The sequence below is a fragment of the Gymnoscopelus microlampas genome, assembly GCF_963454915.1.
Source record: "Gymnoscopelus microlampas genome assembly, chromosome: 14".
Classification (NCBI taxonomy): Eukaryota; Metazoa; Chordata; class Actinopteri; order Myctophiformes; family Myctophidae; genus Gymnoscopelus; species Gymnoscopelus microlampas.
Window position 1 is genome coordinate 20,044,394 of NC_139951.1, and position 20,631 is coordinate 20,065,024.

Sequence of the window (20,631 nt, forward strand, 5' to 3'; positions counted from 1 at the left end):
ACATTCAAGGATGACCCCTGCACAAAAAGGATTCCATAAGCATTTCTGACTGTGTGCACCTGTAACATTTGATTCCACATGCTTTTCTATCAATTGTTATACCACATCTTAGTAACTTTTATAACAATATAGTTATTATTATTGTGTATAAGGTTGTTTGTTGCAAGTTCCAGGTCCTAAATTAGCCACTGATTGTGTTCTGGCCCACCATCTAATGTCTTTGAAAGATTTTGGCCCGAGGCCAAACTTACTTGTCGACCCCTGGACTAGACTACTGTGACTCCCTCTGGTGTTAGAGAGGTGAGATGCCATGGAGGATGACAGATCTATCTTCTACCTAGCCTGGCATTGCCAGACTGATGATGTGGATTCACTCACACGTTCCTCCACGGTATCAGTCTGGACTTCGGCCCATAGGCAGAGAGTATGAGAAATCGGAAAATGACCGGGCCAATCAGGGGCTGCTTTTCACTGTTGTACGGACAGCAGTTGAAACGTGAATCCACATCATCAGTCTGGCAATGCCAGGCTATCTTCTACCTGCTTCTCTGTGGATCGTGTCCAGACTTCATAGAGTTTCAAATCGATCGTGTCACGGCAAAATAGAGTCAGTGGAATGGGTTTGTTCTATTGTTCTATACAATTTGCTCAAAAAACACGTGTAAGGATCGCCGAGTGGTCTAAGGCGCCAGACTCAAAGACAAACTCCTTCCGCAAAACCAGGACTTCTGGTGTCCGAATGGAGGTGTGGGTTCAATCCCACTTCTGACATGGGTTTTGCTATCACGTTTTAATCAATCAATCAGTAAAAGACCTCAACATTTTTCCGAAAGGCTATAGATGGGCAGTGTTAGACTGTTAGACCCTGTAACTAAGTAAGACTAATTTATTTTTAGCTCTATTTGATCTAATATTCTTATCTCTCTCTCTAGTACTACTCTGTACTGCAGTGGTTCTCAAACTTTTTCATGTCAAGGACCCCCAAATTGACACTTATTTAGCCTGCGGACCCCCATTTGAAAAGATATGCCAGGGACCTCCATATAAGAGAAGATTTTTATGGCTCGCTGTGATTTTCAACATTACATTACATTACATTACAGTCATTTAGCAGACGCTTTTATCCAAAGCGACTTACAATAAGTGCATTCAACATAGGTAGGGAACGAAACTAATCACCAGAGGTCTTAAGAGCATTTCCTGTAAAAGCAAGCAACCAAGAGTATACCTAGCGCTAACCATTTTAATTTCAAGGACCCCCAGTTTGACATGCATTAGGCTGAGAACCCCCATTTAATTACATGTCTATCTCTGGGACCCTAACAGTTCCATTTGGTAAGGTTCCACTTGTACACTCTCAGAGTTACAGACCCATAAGGGTCCATTTGGCTCCTAATCTATCATTTAGCTGGGGACCCTCTGGAACTCCCTCAAGGACCCCTGGGGGTCGCCGGACCCCACTCTTAGAACCAATGCTGTACTGTACAGTTGCTGTAGACAGGACTACACCACCCAAGATGCCTTGCGGCCAGATCCAGCCAAGAGGTCACAGTTCCAGTTCCTAGTTACCTTATCACTTCCGGTATCATAACCGTCAGAGCTGTCAACAACAGCTCATACACAGCAACGTAACGAGTACTGGAAAAAATATAATGTGACCATGCGATCGTTATAGAGAGGTGACATATTGTTCTTTTGCTCATAGCCAACCATTTCTTGTTGTCCAAAATGTGTACAAAAGACGTTAAAGCAATATGGATTAGGGGACGTGTGTTGTTAATCCTGTTGTTTACAAACGAATTGTATCCAGTTTGTTGACATCGAGCACACACTGCCTTGCAGTTGGTTGTTATAATTGGCTATTGGTTATATTCGTTCAAGCAGTGTACGTGGGTGAGTTTAAATGAATGAAATTAGTAGCATATTGTCTTTTTAGGCTCCTCTTCACTAAATGTTATCAGCTTCATTGTCATTAACAGTACCTTCTCACCATCTTATAAGGTTCAACAATCATGCAGTGTGTGCCACATATTAAAATGTCTCAGTGGTTGATGAACTGGAGGCTACTAAGCAAGTACTGTGTGTACTGCACACACTATGTTGGACAAGAGGTTCCTGTGCTGTTAAGATTCACAATGGTGGTTGATTACTACAGTTTAATTGAGGTCCTCCAGTGGTCCGGTACCTCTTTTGGTTACTGCTTGTGAGCCTTGGGTGATTAAACTATCATGCTGGGTCGCTGGGACCTGCAAAGGGAGATAGTTGGGGTATGAGGTGGGGCTGGGTTGGGGTGGGTTGTGACGGTTGTGACTGAAGGGCTAGATGCATATTTGAACAACTGTCTGCAGTAGTAATAGATATAAATATTACAAAGCGAGGAGGACTCTTCTGCTATTTTCATTCTGATTGACCCGTCATTTCCCTTAACAATGTATTTACCTCCTCAGGAAAAGAGAGCCAGTCCCCGAGAGGAAGGAGGCGAGGACAAAAAGGCTTGGGACCTGAGGAGGAGAGGTAAAGAGTCTGGAGGTGGTGCAAGTGGTGGATGAAAGGGGTAGGGGACGAGACAGGAGGAGAGCAACCAGAGAGACAGCAGAAAGTGTGACCCAGGATGGAGGCCTTCAGGCGGACATACCTGCGTTTGTGTAAAGAGGGAAGCGTGGAGCCCCAGGAGTCCGTTCTGACACAGCTCCAAGAGACCAGGGTGGTGACGGGGGGCGCCAGACTGGACCTGAAGGCGCAAAGCCTGAATGCAGACACCTGTGCTGTGCTGGGCAGGGTCTTCCACAAAGATACGGTCTTCACAGAACTGGCTCTCAGTGACTGCATGCTCAGTGAGGAAGGTACTGTATGTGTGTGAGCCTCTGGCACATACTTCTGTTTTAACGTACAAATGTTCTGTGTCACACCATGGAAGTGAGCATAATGGCACTTGAATATATTGTGAATATACCTGTATATACAGAATTTTAATCTCCGTTTTTATTGTCTTCTGTTATACTTTAAAGTCGAGCTGAAATTAAAAATGTGTTTTAACCCTTGGTTAAAAACGCATGGTCATTCAGATTGTGCTCCCTGGTTAAAACAAAAAAAAACATTTTATTTGCATTTTTAGATCCTTTATACCCTAAATCCCTAAAGTCATGATTTTTTATTTTCTTCCTGTAAAACAAATAATCACATGGGCTTCTGTCAGTAAGGCCCAAACAATTTCAACCAATACTATCTAGCCCTAGAATGGAGGTATTCATGTCAGTGGTATTCTAATTTGTAGCGCTCTGTGTGCACAGAGCGCTACAAAGAGTTCTCTCTAATTGTTCCTGTTAAGTAACACCTTAGAACGATGTCTCTTGCCATGCTGTACATGTATGTCTCTTCAGGTGCCAAGGCGCTCATCAGTGGACTGTTTGCTAACACCACTATCAAAGTGTTGGATCTGAAGGTAAGACCACAGCCCATCAGGCACTGCAAACTCACCGACAGCCAACAGTCTCTTCATTACGTCAACAGCGGAAATGGGCGATCAAGAAGCTCCCAATGTGTTGTGAACTTGTAGATCTGATATTTTTGCCAAATTAATGTTCCCCTATTATGATGTGCCCAGAATAGGGATTGATTGAATACTTTATTAACCTGCTTATTAACAGTACAGCTAGGTAGTACAGTCAAAGGTTATGCTAAAGAGATTACACAAAAAGCCCCAGGACCTTCTTTCCATTGTGGTCCTTTGTACTCAATTCATCAGTAATACATGTAATACAGACAATATTATACAATACAATACAAAATATACTACAAAACACCATGGAATAAAGCTACATAGAATCACATGAACTTTAGGGTTCTTGTGGTTATGCAAGTATTTGCATATACTGTATGTTATTTAATGCAATGCTTTGTAGGGAAATAACCTGAGATCGACGGGTGCTGAGGTGTTGGGGAAGTTGCTCGCTCGGAACAAGACTATCCGTAGGTGAGAAATGTGCAGCTGTTATTATTATGGCAACATCCCAAGATGCATGTCTGGTTTTAAACCCTGTATGTCTTATTGTGTGTGCTGTTGTGTCAGTGAGTAGTGCTCATGTGTTGCTTGCAGGCTGGTGTTGGAGTGGAATGCGTTGGGCATGTGGGATGAAGCATTCTCTGTGTTCTGTGAGGGTTTGGGCTCCAATAACGCTCTGGCCCATCTGGACCTACGCAACAATCAGATAAGCCACCAGGGGGCCTCAGAGCTCGCTCTGGCACTGAAGAAGAACAGCACCCTGGAAGTTCTTGGTAACGTGTGAAACAAAAACTATGAAAGAAAATATAATACAGTACAATCATTTGAAAGCGCACAGACCATTTTGTTTTTGCAGATCTGCGATCAGTATTGTGAAAATGTTGTGGTCCACTCTGTCCTCTCATACCACAGATCTGAGGTGGAACAACATTGGTCTTCTGGGCGGCAGGTCCCTTCTAGAGGCTTTACAGCAGAACAAGACCCTGTTTCAGCTGGACTTGGCTGGGAACAACATACCTAGTGACACGCTCAAGGCTCTCGGTAAGGAGCGTGTCTATGCATGTATTCGCAGTATGTGCACACATTATTATGCATATACCCCGTGCACTGCAGGTTTGTTCATGTTTTATCGTGATGTTTCCGCAAGATCCACTTATACCACGTATATCTCTTGCCTTGCCCTGTGTGCCACACACTGCCCTCCACTCTCACACACAGCCTCATTTCTTTCCCGTCCTTTCCTGCTCCCATCTGTCATTATCCCCTCCAGAGCAGGCTATGGAGCGTAACTCGGACAGACAGTCCACTCTGAAGACGAGTCGCAACAGAACCCAGGTCCTCACCAAGGAGATCCAGACAATCAAGGAGGAGAAGGGACGACAGGTACTGTATAGGGCTGCGGCTATTGATTCTTTTCTTAGCGATTAATCTGTCCATTACATTTTAAATCAATCGAATAATCGAGAAGCGCTTTTTTTATATTCATGTTTGTACTTTTATTTTGTCATCAACCAATCAAAGTAAAAGTATTCTAATTGATGTTTTATAATTGACTATTCATTAGTCTGATTAACCACTTAAGCCCTACTTTATACTTTGTCCCTACTTATATAATTATATGATGAATGAAACTTCAGAAGTCACACAAACGCCCTAAAGATTGGAAATTGACTTCATTGCACATTAAAAAAAGGACCTCTAAATAATCTGAAAACAATGCAAAAGCTATTTATTAGTTTTTGATGACGAGGCAGTTTACAGTTGCTACATTGCATTGAAATGACTGGAGGTGACATTGTGATTAATGTGATAGCAATTTGTCAGAGTATTGTACACTGTACAGTATATTTGTATTACCTGTTTTATTACTCTATTAGCCTTTGCTTCTTCTTATTAACGAAATGAAGCATGAGTGGCTTCTCTGACACAAACGCCTTTACAAGCTGTATTGATGTCTCAGGAATGTTTGCCATGCCTAGCCAGGACATGGCCACATGTATTTAATGCTACTTAATTTTGATGGCCGATGAATTTTGATGAACATCACGTTGTATTTTTCATATCTCCCTGTCAGTACCTAAGTCTGATGGAGACAATAGACAAACAGAGAGAGGACATGGGACACTCCAGCAGGTCAGTGGGATGGGATGATTGCATGACTTACTACTTAAGCCCTATATACTGCATCGTACGACAAATAGCGAAAAAATAGCCGATCTACATCTTGACACATGGAGACTACTTGAAACTTGAGACAAAAAAAAAGAAAAATATGTGGCATTGTGACACGTTGTGACCTTGTAGATCGGCTATTTCCGCCATACAGCGAAGTATAAAATAGGGCTTAACTTGTTCAAATGTTTCCCCCCATCAGATCAACCTCTATCCATGTTGGCCAGCTCCAGGAAGCACTGAACGAGAGGAAGTCAGCTGTCAACTCAGTGACTGCCAAGTATGCTTCAACTCCTCCTTTATTCTCTGCTCATACAATGAAAGCACAAAATACTCAAATTGAAGCTGTAATCCATATCTTCTATGTCCTACTTGAGATCCGACTGGTGGACAAGTAGTCCTGCCTGAAGTTAATAAGTTCAGTATCTCCCTTGACTGGGAAGTGGGGACTCTGTCTTGATAGAGTGGTAGAAATTTGGTCTCTCATGTCTCCCACTCTATCAAGACAGAATTCCCACTTAATCAAGGGAGATACTGAACATATGAACTTCAGGCAGGACCTGCCCCGCACCAGGATCCACATTTCTCAATGGAAAAGTAGGGAGACCACCTCCAACCACAGCTGATCTACAGTACTAGTTATATTGTAATATTATACGGCTTGGTTGAATTCTTGATTCTGATTGGGCAATCACTGATTTCAGCGGTGTGTTATTTCTGAATAATAGACTGCTGGGCTCAATAACAGACCTCTGTCTAATCAAAGGCTCAGAGCGCCACCTGCTGCGCTGCTTGATTTTTGCCATACCCAACATGGCAGCCATAAAGAAACACACAATGTTGTATACAGCCAAACATTGCTTTCAAGAATGTTTTTGAAAACATTTGAAGCGAGAAATAGACAATGCAGTAACCGAAAATTGATTCTATTTGATCAACACTTCCTGTTGTTTTCCGAGGCAACATGTTGCACTGGACGCACCGTGACCTGGTATTAATTAATGGAATACTTTCATTAACGTAAGCAATGAAACCTTTGTTGTTATTTTTGCGTCAATTTATATATCTTTTTAATTAAGTAGCCGTGTAATAAGCGGGATAATTGACGGCGAGGCGGTCATTGTTGAGAAATAAACCCCTTCAGGATGATAAGGTCCCTTTGCTTTTCGTCGGGGCCATCCTATCAGGGTTTATTTCTCAACAAGGACCGGCTCGCCGTCAATTATCCCTTGCATAACATACTCTACTGTAGCATACAGATGGGTTAAAATGATGTTTAATTCATTAAAATAAGCTTTTTTACTTCAATTTCACTGAACAACACATGTTCAGTGTTGTAATTAATCTAATTATCGATCCCATTTTGAGCTTCCTAAAAAAAACAAAAAACAGAAGGGAATAGCAATCTTGGCCGATATATTATAGACTTGTGATCCCATCTTTTCCCCATAATGAGAGGCATCTCCCCTGACTCAGCCTCATACAGACCTTACAGGTGTTGAATATTTAATCAGGCGCTTGGAGGGTCAGCTATTATTAGCAGCCAAAGATTCCCAGGTACATACACGACCCCAACAGCATGGCTATTTATTCTCCACGACGACCCACATACTGCTGTCCCCTTTCTCCCTTTGGGAACTGTTTTTGTGGATACTTCCATTAGACTGCTTTCAGACAAGGTGGCACCTGGCTAGACATACATTTTTAGTCTTTTTTCAGAGTGATTGGCTTCACATAGAACCATTTTGGGAAGGAAGAGTGATAACTCGCTAACTTATAGTGACTGCATATATGACTGTTGGCATTGTGCATGCTTTGAGGTTACAATAATTACATCCTGTGTGTGTGTGTGTGTGTGTGTGCGTGCGTGCGCGCAGATTGCAGATGACAGAAGCTTCCCTTGCTCTCTCTGAGCAGAAGAATCACAATCTGGCAGAGCTACTGGCTCGTGTGAAGACCGAGAAGGATGAACAGCGGGAACGGCAGAATAGAGAGAGGAGGAAAGAGCAGGAGGTTTGAACAGAGATACTGAAGGACAGAGAAGAAACACATTAGAATCACAGGGTGACTGTGTGGGCTGTCATGTGACTACTGTGTGCCCTCTGCTCCACAGGACAGCGTACTCAGGGAGGGAAAGCTCCTCAGAGAGATGCAAAACACGACAGAAACCAACCAGCAACTCAGGAATAAGGTGCGTGAAAGGTGTGAGATTTTGTGACCAGGTGACCGGGCCGGAATTCAGTACTTGTACCGAAATGCCCTGGTTGGTAGACACACACTTAAGCACTTAAAGGGATATCTCTTTTTCTTTTTTGTCTCCGCCAGGAGACTATGTTTTCGTTCTCGTCCTTCCGTGTGTCCACCAAGCTAACATTGGTCAAGCTTCACGTGACACGTGACAATATGTTGAAAGGGTGTGCTTTGATTGGCTAGCGAGGCGCATGATGAAATAGAGACCTATAAATAGGTGTGTCACTTCAAAAGATCATTTATATCTTTTGAAGTGAGGTAAGACAGGATTAATCAGGACAGTACTGGCGGAGACCTGTGCTCCGAGGAGCACATTTTCTAGTTTTCTTTCTTTTTTTGTGTGGCTTTTATGGCTTTATTGATAGGACAGTAGTCTGACACGAAATGGGGAGAGAGATGGGGAGTGACATGCAGCAAAGGACTCGAATCCGCGAAACGCTCAGGCTACTTTGGAGCCTAGTTGCCTGGACCACTACACTAGCAGTCCAGGCCTTGAAGGGGTATCTCACTTTAAAACAATTCTGGGGTTGTTGTTTTTTTTGTGCACCCCAGACAGTTTTTAAGTTGCTTGATTCAATAGATTTGATATTTGATATTCATTTGATCAATATCAGAGATTATTATCACAGTCCTGTCTATCTTCCATGCCTGTTATAAGCGTATGAAGGCCCTGGAAACCATTCTCTCAACTGTGTGTGTGGGTGTGTGTGTGTGTTAGGTGGAGGAGATGGAGCGCAGGTGTAAGTGTCAGCAACAGCAGATCTTTGAGCTGAAGCAAGAGCTGACCAACACTACAGCAGAGCTCAAACTACGGCTAGCACAGACAGAAGGTAACACACAAACGTACACTGTAATTTAATTAGCTAATTCAGTACCTAGTTTATACTTGGTTGCGCATCCTGTCATGCACCAAATTTAGCCTATCTACAAGATGTGATATTTTTGGCGTGCGCACCGGTGTGCAACTAAGTATAAATCAGGCATAAGGCACTACACACAAAAGACCAGTTTAAACGTTTGGCATTTTGTTATATAATGCAATTTTGGGTCAAGGGTGGGATGGCCGACTTTATAGTATTAGTGTCCTGAAAGCCAGGTCTTTGTTCTTTCTCTCTCACTCTCCATCAGACCGTTTGGAGATGGAGAAGAGGAGATCCAAACAGGCCTTGGAAGACATGGATAGCCTACGTCAAAAAGAGGTACTATCCCGGATGTAGTTACAATTATGATTTATAATTTAGAGCAACTTTGAAAGGTACAAGGACAGAGTACAGTAAACAGCATGAACCTTAGTTATCCACTTAAGCCCCACAGAATATGTCGTCATATGACGAATAGCTAACATAGCAAAAATAATATCTATGTGTGCTGCTGAGGTGAGTTCACAGGGGAGCTAGGAGTTAAACACATGAACCCTAGCATTCCTGTTCTGGAACATAATGTGAAAATAGCAGATCTACAAGCTTGTAGATCAGATATTTTCAGTGAAGATGCAGTATTTACTGTAGAGGGGGAAAAGGAGCGGACCTAATATAGAGCCCTGGGTGACCCTGATCAACTAAGTACAGTACATAGGGTGAGCGAGGGTTTAAGTATCTTGCTCAGGGACATGAAGCCTGGAGGAGCCACTGCTTCTGCTATAAATCTTTTGCTTGGATTGCTGAAGACCCAATCGAGTGCAGTGTTCAGTGTGAAGTCGATCGGATGAGCGGTTCTGGAGAATGCTGCAAACAGCACTTCCAGGGCCCAAGCAATGCTCTAGATGCGCTAGTGACTACGGCAGTCTATCTATTATCTAAATAATTGTGTTGCAGATCATATTTTCATAGAAGTATTATTATTATTATTTTATTTTTTGTACAGGTTGACAATGTGAATCGGCACCTAGAGGAAAGCGAGAGAGCTTTGCAGGAACGTATCTTCAAACTGGAGAGTCAGAGAATCCAGTTGGAAGAGGTCAGCTTGTTTATAAAACAAAGTAGATTTAAAAACATGAGATTTGTCAACAATGTACACACTTGTAAAAAAAAAACTACAGTATAACACAGACATTAAAAAGTCACATGTGCAATGTGTGCGCTGTAGGAGCTGAGCAAAGCGAAGGCGATGTGTGTGACAGAGAGAGCCCAGGCAGAAGAGGAATTGGGCAAAGTGCGTGCTCAAATCCGTCTGGAGCAGGTACGTTTTGAGAGTGTGTGAGAGTGCGTGTAAGTAAGGTCTTATTTATGCTACGGCAAAAAAATGTTTCTTTTCCTTCAGTCAAAAAAAGAAGTAAATACTGTATTTTCCCCCTAGTTAGACCCCTCTCCTCCATAATTCGGGGTCCTATTTGGAATATGTTTCTCACTGTAAGCATTTATTTTTAGGGCTACATCGATAACATCAATCCGCAAAAAAACAACAACCCAAAACCCTGGAAACAAAATTAAACGGGTTATGGAATATCCTGAACACATTCCCTGCCATTGACGGAGATCTCCGTCATTTAAAAAAAAACAGAACCAGGAGATAACGCTATCCAAAGATTTACTGCTCCAATCACTTGCTGGTTAAAGTATTTGGGAAATATTCTGTATCTTGGCTCCTGTGTTTTACTATATATTTTTGGCGAAACATGCTATTTTCAATGGCGTATATTATACGCCATGTTCGCTTGTTATACGCCGTATAACAAGCGAACGTCGCAATGACATTTTTTTTTCCACAGAAGCACAGTGAAACCCTCCGTGATTAGCAACCGTCAGGGGATCGATCATACTGGAGATAAATATTCTGTGGTTCTTGAAAGATTAGTCAGAATGCTTAAAAATGCTGGCTGAAGCTACAGCCTGTTTTAGAAAATCCCTGGCCGTGAATGTGTTAAATGACACTCTTTTGACAAAGTATAAATTAGGCTTGAGAGGCTGATAAGAAAGAAACATATTGACATCAGTTGACTGAATCATTATCTCACAAGAAAAGACACAAAACCGCCTTCCTTCCTTCCTCTCTCCCTCATTCCCATTGGTTCCTGGGAGCAGCAGGAACATGCGGCCTCCTTGGAGGAGAAGCTCCGCTCTGTGCGTCAGTCCCGGCAGGAGGCCCAGACGCACTGCTCCCAGCAGAAACAGACCATCGCCGACCTGCAGGCCAAGAACGGACAGCAGAACGTTGAGATAGACGGACTTAGACGCAGGATTGAAGAGCTGCAGCAGGTTTGCACCCACAACATGTGCAAGATATGAATACCACCCACGCAGATTGTATCCTCCTCCGTTCAAATGTTCTTCAGTGTGTAATGAATTTGCACTGAAATGTTTGAGGGTGTATATTTAACCCATTAAGACCTGGAATGCATCTGTGTCACTTTTTCATTTGAGCTAAAAAGCATTATTTTACACTTTGGCTATTCAAAAATAGCAAATTTACAAGCTCATAGCGCGGCACTCGGTGCCGTGCTACGAGCTTGTAGATCTGCTATTTTTTTTAAATCGTGAAAATGTGTGCAAATCAAATAATAATGAATATATATATTGTTTAAAGAAAAAAAAATACTCTATTCTTTGCTTCATGGCGTTCCCTGGAACAAAACATTTTGAGATGGGGGTCGGCGGCCAAATATTGACATGAAAAAGTTTGAGCACCACTGATGTAGAAACACAGACATTTGTAGAATCGGCTTCAGGTCTTGGGTTAAAAATGGGCTTTCCGTGTCCAAAACCAACTGTGTGTTCTGGTACCAGGACTTGTCGGGCAAGGACCAGGAGAAGGTGGCAGAGGTGTGCAGGGTGAGGGTGGAGCTGCAGGAGCAGATCGGACACCTGCAGGCTGAGAGGACGGCGCAAGGGGGCCTCAAAGAAAAGATCAGTGCTCTAGAAAGAGAGATGAAAGGTGCACGCTCGCTTGCTCTTCCTCTGACCTTCCTCTGACCCTCCACCATTTCTCTCTCTCTCACTCACACACACACTCTCTCACACACACACACACACACACACACACACACACACACACACACACACACACACACACACACACACACACACACACACAATCACAGCTTTTTCGGGTCGAACCGGCATTCATTATGCATTATACGTTTTGACTGTCTTGTCTGCGTGTGTGTGCTGTTCTGTAGCGCAAACCAGCAACCACAGAGAGGCGATCCTTGACAAGGAGAGTGAGATCTCCTCCATGAAGGAGAAGCTGCGTCTGAGAGAGGCGGAGATTCAGAGGATGAGGGAGGACGAGGCGCAGAGAGCCAGCTACCTCCAGAGTGCCATCCTCACCTACGTTCAGGGTTCACCACTGGGCCACTACAGCAGCCCCAAGAAATGACCCATTTACCTCTTTCCACAGCTGATATTTAGGACGTGTCATTGATAGTTAAACGAAAGTGAAGGTAATAACATTTTGGGTGTTATCTGTGTGCCAGCATAGACAACTCCAGTACAAACTTCATGCTGGCACATAAACACCTACAGTAAATGAAACAGACCCCCAAAGACAGTAATGTCGTTGGCTTCAGTTGTGTTTACCCTTCAGTGTATCAAAACAGTTTATACTGGGGCACGACAGCCCCAAAGCCTCACATTTTCTATTGCGTAAGGGACTGTGTCCACACTATAAAGCGTTTTTTTTTAGTGACGGATATCATGTCCAGACCGCTACACATGCACTGAGCGAGACGCCTCTGCTCAATGATTGTGGGTCTCTCCAACCCTTTGCATAGGAACGTGACATTGATGAGCGGCAAAAGTTGAACTGTTTTCTTCGCCAATAAAACGCTGGATGCCAAAAGCACTGAAACACGATGCTCTGCGCTAGGAAGAGGACTGCTTCAGCACGTCTTTACCATAGAAATGCATGGCAGAAAAGCGCTGCCAACTTAAAAAAATACTTTCTGTGGACATGGCCCCTATAGTGATATTGATCTTTGGTAGAACGTTTGTGTTGTGTAACTACCTAGGCATGATATAAGTCCAGTTGTACCTCACATTGCATTTGGCTGAGAGGCATTCCAAGAGTGCCAAAATCTCACGATAAAGCAGTCTGAACAAATCCACCTGTGTTTGCCTTACCTGTAACCTAGCAACAGCCACCAGCCGATGTTAGTAACACGATAGTTTTCACTTCTTGGAATTCTAAGTAGGCAAATTAGGCAGTAAAGAAATTAAGTACCAGTGCCTCGTTTTTTATATACTGACAGAATCTGCTTTGTTTGCGTTTTTTTATGTGCTAAGAGTGTGAGACCTGTCTTGCCATGCAATGAGTGAATGGAATTGCTACTTCCGGTTAATTGCTTACCGAGCACAAAAGCAACAGATGAAGATGATCGACAATATTTGGACTGTAGCTATACAACCCATGGTTCTACCAAAGTTCAGCATTGCTGTCAAATCGACATCATCCTATTCTGTTGTTTCAGCTCTGTATCAGTGCTGTAGGTGCTCAGATAATGGCCAAGTAATTCTCACATGCAATAAAAATGTATTTAATGAGGTTGTGCTGAAAATAATCCACAATCCAACATTCAGTACATTTGAGTGTTTGCACTATCCAGTGAGTAGAATTATACTGAACTCATAGCGAATAGCGATCTATAATCAAAGCCAGGATAGTTGTTGTCACTGTAATAGTAGTCACTGGCACAGTTTACATGTTTACATGCTGTACAATAGTGGCACTGATTGATAATCCTAATTTACACAGTGTGAGACAAGCCATGGATCATGGCTCATGGCTCATAGCTTTGTACTGCAATTGCCCAGAGCTATGAGCCATGAGCCATGGTCTCAGACAGTATAAATTAGGCTATAGTCAGGACCAGCTGAAAGAGATTTGATCTACATAAGCCCTTATGTTTTAATGTTTGTGTTACACATTATTTTATTGTTTAAGCTATTTTCTCTGACGGTCAAATTTAGAGCATTAAAATGGCTTGACAATGTGTATTTACAGTTGTATGTACTGTTGCAAGAACATGCAGTTTCCTAAGAGCCTCATAGCATCACGGATTGGTGTGATTTTGTATTCTTTTTATTTTTTATTAGAACTTGTGCTTTTATATAATGTTGTGAAATCAACGAGAGAACGTTACGATTTATTTCAGGTGGGCTTTTTAACCATTTTTAATTGTTAAATCTGATTTCTGTCAGTGTAATGTGTTTTTATAAATAAATTATAATTATTTTGTACGCATGTTAGATAATGATTTACATTCTGTAGCCGATGATATTCTAGACTAGTTACAGGAGTCTTATTTGTGCAGTATTTCAGAGGTGTAGTTGAACAATGGTGGAAAGTAATTAAGTACATTTACTTAAGTATTGTAGATCTTCTATTTTCAAAAGATTTTTATACATTTGAAAACTTGAAATGGGACATTCTGCATAATGAGTACTTTCTACTTTTCGTACCTTAAGTACATTTTGATACCAACACTTTTGTACTTTTACTCGAGTACATTTTTAATTCCGGACGTTTACTTGTAACAGAGCAGTTCTACATTGCAGCATTGATACTTTTACTTAAGTACAAAATGTGAGTACTTTCTCCACCACTGGGTGTAGGTTGGAACAATGGGAAAGTGTGACAGTTGGGATGAGGTCACTGGGGCATGCGGGCACTGTCTCTTTAAATACCCTCGGTCTTTTCCGTATTCACTCGGCTTTGTGCCCGACATCCACCGAGCCCTTTCACTGCGGCTCCATCACTGAGCGGACTGGCCCGCTTTACTCTCATTCTAAAACCCACACACAGCAAATTGTGTTGGATCTATTTAAACTAACGCTGCTGTCAGCCTATTGACGCCGCCAGCAATGCAAGCTATAAAATGTGTGGTGGTCGGCGACGGGTAAGAATTTTTATTTTTATTTATTTATATTTCTTTTCATGATGTGTGATTCAGTGATGCGATCACGAATGGATGGGAGGATGCTATGAGAAAAGGGGCTGGGGCTGATCCGCGGCTGGACGGGTGGTCTCGCCTCGATCGTCTATATGAGGTCTGATCGTTGTTGCAATGCGAACGACTACGCGATCGTGCTTGCTAGTGGAACCATTCTCGGGTGTTTTAGATCACCCCCGATCACTTATGCGATCGGTGTTTTTTCCTCTCTCGTATTGTGTGTTGAGCCCATTGTAGGTTACGATCAGAGCGCCTTGGGATGCTATGCAGGGAAACCAGTGTTGCCAGATTCTGTGAGAGAAACAAGCAACCAGGTCTAAGGAAAACGAGCCCAAAAGAAACGACTATTATTAGGCCACATGAGCACTTTAAACATATACATCGGCTATTTGAAAATAGCCGATCTACAAGCTCACAACGCGTCGCAGTGAGCGTGTAGATCTGCTATTTTCAAATGAAATCTTGGGGGGATTTGGAATATGTTGGAATATTTTAACAACGAAAATCTCGTATGGAGGGGTCCCTGGCACACAATATTTTCAGATGGGGGGGGGGGGGGGGGGGGGGGTCGGTGGACAAATACTTATTAATGTGGCATGAAAATGCTTGAGAACCACTGGTTTAAACAATATTTGGAAACAAGCCCAAGCAAGCAACTTACTCTTTAGAACCGACGAGACAAAAACAAACGCAACCCGCAACTAACCAATATTTACAAGCAACTTAGCAGAAAAACAAGCCCAAAGTTGCCTATAATAAGCGGACGTGGCAACACTGAGGGAAACACCTACACGCCTTGTACTGTACAACCGTTAGGCCGTTGGAATTAGGCTGAAGTGCTGATGCACGCTGAGGAATCTGTGGCCAATAATAGGCCTGCCTTTCTCTGTTTGTGTCTTGTATGTGTTTCATTTGTCTATCGTTTCATTTCACAGGCTATACTGCTATCCATGCCATTCAGCTGTATTGGTTCGACATTTTCAGCGAGATACATGATTCATTTCCCCTCCCTGTCGGATTCACCTGTCAAATCCCATGTCCTTAGTATCTCAGCCTGGCCATAGAGTAGATGGATGTGTTACACAGTGGACATCTGAAGTATAAGGCAGAGAGCTCAGTGCACTGAGGTCATCGATCAATAGATGACATGCAGATGTCAAGGCGTTGATCGGTGTGTGTCTCTGATTTAGTGGTCTGTACCACCCATGAAGCCATACTGTCAACTACCACTCCTTGTTTTTCCTCCTCTCCATCCCTCTCCTCTGATGTCATTCCCACCTCCTCTCTCCTCCCAGCCCGTGAAACCCACTGACCTCAAATATTGTGATACCCTCACGAACATTGGTACTGTGTGTGTAGCACACACCAGTCACTTTATCAAGACACACACACACACACACACACACACACACACACACACACACACACACACACACACACACACACACACACACACACACACACACACACACACACACAATCACTCGTTATTGCACGCATGAGTGCACCGGCGATCACCCCATACTCATCCATACCACTTCCAATTTGCACATCTTCCCTCGGACGGGCACACAAACAGTGCCAGCCGATATTCAGCTCGTGTGTGTGACTGAGAGCAATGAGAGCTGAGAGATGCGAGCGTGTTGTTCCCATTTATGTGTAAGCGTGTGCGTGTGGAGGTTGTGTGTGTGCGTGTGTGTGTGTGAGGTCTACTACACCCTCCAGGCAATGTGAATGTAGGACACTGTCTGTGTGACACTGAAAGAGGGAGAGGCCTGTCTTTACGCACACACACTCATGCACGCATGCAAAATCATCTTTTCCTTTTTTTTTAACCCCTATAAACTTTTAAAGGCTTACATTATATTACAAACCTCTGCACAATATTGAGACACCAAATATCTCAGCAGATTGTCTTGGTCTCAGAGTGTATTACGTCTCTCCAGATGTTGTTCTTTCATCTACCTTTAATCGTTTCTCTCAAACTTGACAGCATTGATAATAAGATTTGAATCTGACTGTAGATGTTTGATGTTGCACAATAGATCTTTAATATTGTATATATTAGAACGCTTTTTAGTTTTTTCTTTTACTTACAAGACAGTTATATACTTATATTCTTCCTTCCTCTTCATCTCTCTCTCTCTCTCTTTCTTGCTCTCCCTCTCCCTCAGGGCTGTGGGTAAGACCTGTCTGCTGATCAGTTACACCACCAATGCCTTCCCTGGAGAATACATCCCCACTGTGTGAGTAAACCACATGCAAATGTTTAATGCCCCGGGCCGAAGACCAGACCTGTTTTCTAGAACATAGGGGTTGTCTGTACTGTATGTACAGTATGTCTGTAATTCCCTACGAATGCAGACCAATCACAGCTGTGTGTGACATCACAAAACAGGAACTTAACAACGCAACTCGCTGTATAGCAGCGAACAGACAAACACACCATGACACGGTGCTGCTGTTTGTAAACTGAACACGTATTGAGAAATGTGTCGCTTCGTTTACAAACTGCACACCTAGAAACCTACTATCGATAACTAAAAATGCCACGCCTTTATTAGACTCTATATCTAGTTTGCTCTCTATTGTAGCATATCATTTCCAACCTTATGTTAACGAGCCTAACAGCCTGAGCCTACATGTGCAATTGAATGGTCAAATATTGCTTTGATATATATTTCACTAAAAGAGCTCCTCTCTCCCCCCCCTGGCCTACAGCTTTGACAACTACTCTGCCAATGTTATGGTGGATGGAAAACCAGTCAACCTGGGCCTGTGGGATACAGCAGGACAAGAGGACTATGACAGGCTCAGACCACTGTCTTACCCACAGACGGTATCCAAACACACACATGCATTTGTGCACACATACCTACCTAATCTATGCATTATCTCTCTCGCTCTCTCTCTCTTACACACATGAAAACATTCTAATTTCTAAACACTTTCCGAGGCCTCTACACACAGCTTTTGACACCGTGCATACGTCCACACACACACACACACACACACACACACACACACACACACACACACACACACACACACACACACACACACACACACACACACTCACACTCACACTCACACTCACACTCACACTCACACTCACAGTACCATGCAGGCACACACAGACTTTGCTCTCAATGGCCATTTCTCTGATTCTCTCCCAGGATGTGTTCTTGATATGCTTCTCGCTGGTCAGCCCGGCCTCCTTTGAGAACGTCCGAGCTAAGGTCAGTACGCTGACTGACCCCTTGATCCCCCTTCCCCCACATGCCGAGTCTGACCATAAGGAGGCATATCTATGGCTTCACCTGGCGTCATCTGCCGTGAATGCCTCCAATCAGGCCTCGTCATAGAACATTGTGCTTTTTAATGCCTTAGGGGCATCGAGCGCCCTCACATTCTGTGTGGAATGTGTCATGGGTTAAAATGTTGTAAGGCGAGGTCTGAAGGGGGCCAAAGACTGTGTAGAAATAGTGACGGCACACTGTGGTTTCAGCTGCAGAGCACCCTGAGGTGCTCTCATGTGAAATCACAATAATTTGTCCAAGGTTGAAACTCTCTCTATGCAGTCTTTCGTGGTTCAACAAGATCCTTTCAGTGCATTCAGGTGAATCTCTTACAAATGTATGCCGCTTTTGCATATCATTCCACAATCCACAGATTCTTGTAATAGTTGACACAAATGAGTCTATTCGGTGTCTCGTCATGGAATGGGGTCCATTGCTTGAGTCACTGTATTCTAACTTTTCTCTCTCTAACTGAACCTTTCCGGTGTGTGTGCGTGCGGTGCCTCAGTGGTACCCTGAGGTAAGACATCACTGCCCTAACACGCCCATCATCCTGGTGGGCACCAAGCTGGATCTTCGAGATGATAAGGACACCATCGAGAGACTCAGGGACAAGAAGCTCTCCCCCATCACCTACCCTCAGGGCCTGGCCATGGCGCGGGAGATTGGTGAGGCTGTTTGGAGGGCTGGATATGTTGTGTATATCTGTATGTACGAGTATGGTGGGTGTGAGTGCAACTCTCATTTCAATTTCTTTCCGGGTACGCGGGCCTGACGAGTACAATGGTGGAAGGAGACACCAGCACTCATGGATAACATTGAAAATAGATTTTAAATAATAGGCAGTAGAATAAGCAGAAGAGTACAAACAGGCTTGTTTCAGCACATTCTGATGATGGCTGTGTGCTGAAACACGTGCGTTGACTTGCAAGCCATGGAATATTCTGCCTACGTCCATATGCATTTATGTGATATGAGAAACATGCAAACACACCAAGATTTATCACTGTATCTTTTGCTGGCTTTACATTACGTTCTCTCAGTGTAAGCAGTTGTGCCTCAAACTAAACTAGTGTCGCGTTTAGAAAACCCAGAAATCGTTTCCCGTGCCTTTAACCGGCCTCAATGCATTTTCCCAGGGGGGGGCGATTGCACGAGAACCAACCTAAGTTAAGTGTGTTCCCCGTCTTTTAACACACTATGATCGTCCTGGTTCCTCAGGGGCTGTGAAGTACCTGGAGTGCTCTGCGTTGACCCAGAGAGGACTGAAGACGGTGTTCGACGAGGCCATCCGTGCCGTGCTCTGCCCTCCGCCCGTCAAGAAAAGGGGCAAGAGGTGCACCATGTTCTGAGGATGGCGTAACACAACAACATAACAACAACCACTACTTCTCTGAGTGTATGAGGAAGAGAGAGAGAGAGAGAGAGAGAGAGAGAGAGAGAGAGAAAGAAAGAGAGAAAGAGTGTTAGCACTGCTGAGGTTTTCCTTCTTTCTATTCATGTTTTTCAAAGTGACAATGGTATCAAGACCACTACACAAAAGTTTTTTTTTACATGACTTAATATGTTCATCACTCGATGAAAAGCATTGACTTTCCATGTACTTTGTATACATAACTGCATCAAGTTGCCATTGTATTTTATATGCACAGAATTGACAAAGCTGTCTATTAATCTCATTCATGACATCCCTCCGTTATCAGCCATGCTTGCTTGAGTTGATGCAGTGTTGACTAAATAGAAAGTGAACTGTGAATTCGCCTTCAGGTTTGAAGTTACCCAGGACATCTGATGTTGGATCAGTGACATGGAGAATGAATTCATACAATTGGCAGGCAGATTGAGGTCAATTGGAGCTATACTGTATGTTTTAACTGAGAGCCATATTTGATGTACCCAAAATGCAACACTTTTTGAATTGTTTTTCTTAACCACTTCAAGCCTATATACTTTGTTGTATGTCAAATGGCAAAAATAGCCAATCTATAAGCTACATTACAAGCCTATAGATCTGCTATTTGTTCGCCAAAAGTTCTACTGGTTTCGCAGAATGTTTATGACAAGCCCAGAATTAGCCCTAGAATGGCTGTGATGTTGTATACATTTCATGTATCCCATACACAACCATAGATCACCCCCATGCCCTCCCGTGTAGCAGACTGTGTACTCACCCAAATGTTAGCAGGACTGAACATTATGAAAACGTCCTTTGGTGAGCACATAAGTTTGGGGCACACAATTGACAGGTGCCCCAAACATGTGCTCACCAAAGGAAGTTTTCATATTTTCACTCCTGCAATCATTTTAGGCCCCGTCGGGTAGGAGAATGTGGGTCTGAAGAATCTGTGTGCAGCTTGTTAAAAGGTTGATATATTTGACAAAACACACGTTTTCTGCCAGAACTTTCAAATGGATATGAAACTAGAGGACAAGTCGCAGCAATTAATTATTGGGCGAGTACACACGGAGGGCTACAACTCTTAATGCCGCCACGATATGTCTGCTACCCGGAAGGGCATGGG

General features: G+C 43.2%; 2 protein-coding genes across 4 annotated transcripts; both read left to right on the top strand.

Moving 5' to 3' along the window:
• The first annotated feature begins 1,607 nt into the window (after positions 1 to 1,607).
• lrrc45 (leucine rich repeat containing 45) lies at positions 1,608 to 14,095 on the top strand. The gene is made up of 18 exons (XM_084078543.1): positions 1,608 to 1,679; positions 2,448 to 2,843; positions 3,381 to 3,442; positions 3,903 to 3,973; positions 4,097 to 4,275; positions 4,415 to 4,543; positions 4,773 to 4,885; positions 5,577 to 5,635; positions 5,877 to 5,954; positions 7,552 to 7,687; positions 7,788 to 7,865; positions 8,643 to 8,754; positions 9,053 to 9,123; positions 9,788 to 9,880; positions 10,010 to 10,102; positions 10,945 to 11,118; positions 11,647 to 11,794; positions 12,039 to 14,095. Exons 2-18 carry the CDS (start codon positions 2,612 to 2,614, stop codon positions 12,236 to 12,238), a joined length of 2,028 nt encoding a protein of 675 aa, XP_083934669.1. The 5' UTR covers positions 1,608 to 1,679; positions 2,448 to 2,611; the 3' UTR covers positions 12,239 to 14,095.
• A 520-nt stretch (positions 14,096 to 14,615) lies between these two features.
• On the top strand, positions 14,616 to 19,471 carry rac3b (Rac family small GTPase 3b). Of its 3 annotated transcripts, none has more exons than XM_084079080.1 (6): positions 14,616 to 14,756; positions 16,985 to 17,056; positions 17,532 to 17,673; positions 17,948 to 18,049; positions 18,618 to 18,777; positions 19,331 to 19,471. In XM_084079080.1, the coding sequence occupies exons 1-6, from the start codon at positions 14,722 to 14,724 to the stop codon at positions 19,459 to 19,461; spliced, it is 642 nt and encodes a 213-aa protein (XP_083935206.1). In that variant the 5' UTR covers positions 14,616 to 14,721; the 3' UTR covers positions 19,462 to 19,471. The 3 variants fall into 3 exon arrangements, with proteins under 3 accessions (XP_083935206.1, XP_083935204.1, XP_083935205.1); XM_084079078.1 differs by having other exon boundaries at positions 17,532 to 17,649; positions 17,987 to 18,049; XM_084079079.1 differs by lacking the exon at positions 17,948 to 18,049 and having other exon boundaries at positions 17,532 to 17,649.
• Positions 19,472 to 20,631: the final 1,160 nt, after the last annotated feature.

Excerpts from the sequence above, each read along its gene's own strand:
- rac3b (XM_084079080.1), top strand. The coding sequence starts at position 14,722 with ATGCAAGCTATAAAATGTGTGGTGGTCGGCGACGG. Across the intron at positions 18,050-18,617 it reads TTGAGAACGTCCGAGCTAAG|TGGTACCCTGAGGTAAGACA; the intron begins GTCAGTACGCTG and ends GCGGTGCCTCAG. Across the intron at positions 18,778-19,330 it reads GGCCATGGCGCGGGAGATTG|GGGCTGTGAAGTACCTGGAG; the intron begins GTGAGGCTGTTT and ends CTGGTTCCTCAG.
- lrrc45 (XM_084078543.1), top strand. The coding sequence starts at position 2,612 with ATGGAGGCCTTCAGGCGGACATACCTGCGTTTGTGTAAAGAGGGAAGC. Across the intron at positions 3,974-4,096 it reads CGGAACAAGACTATCCGTAG|GCTGGTGTTGGAGTGGAATG; the intron begins GTGAGAAATGTG and ends TGTTGCTTGCAG. Across the intron at positions 9,881-10,009 it reads AGAGAATCCAGTTGGAAGAG|GAGCTGAGCAAAGCGAAGGC; the intron begins GTCAGCTTGTTT and ends TGTGCGCTGTAG.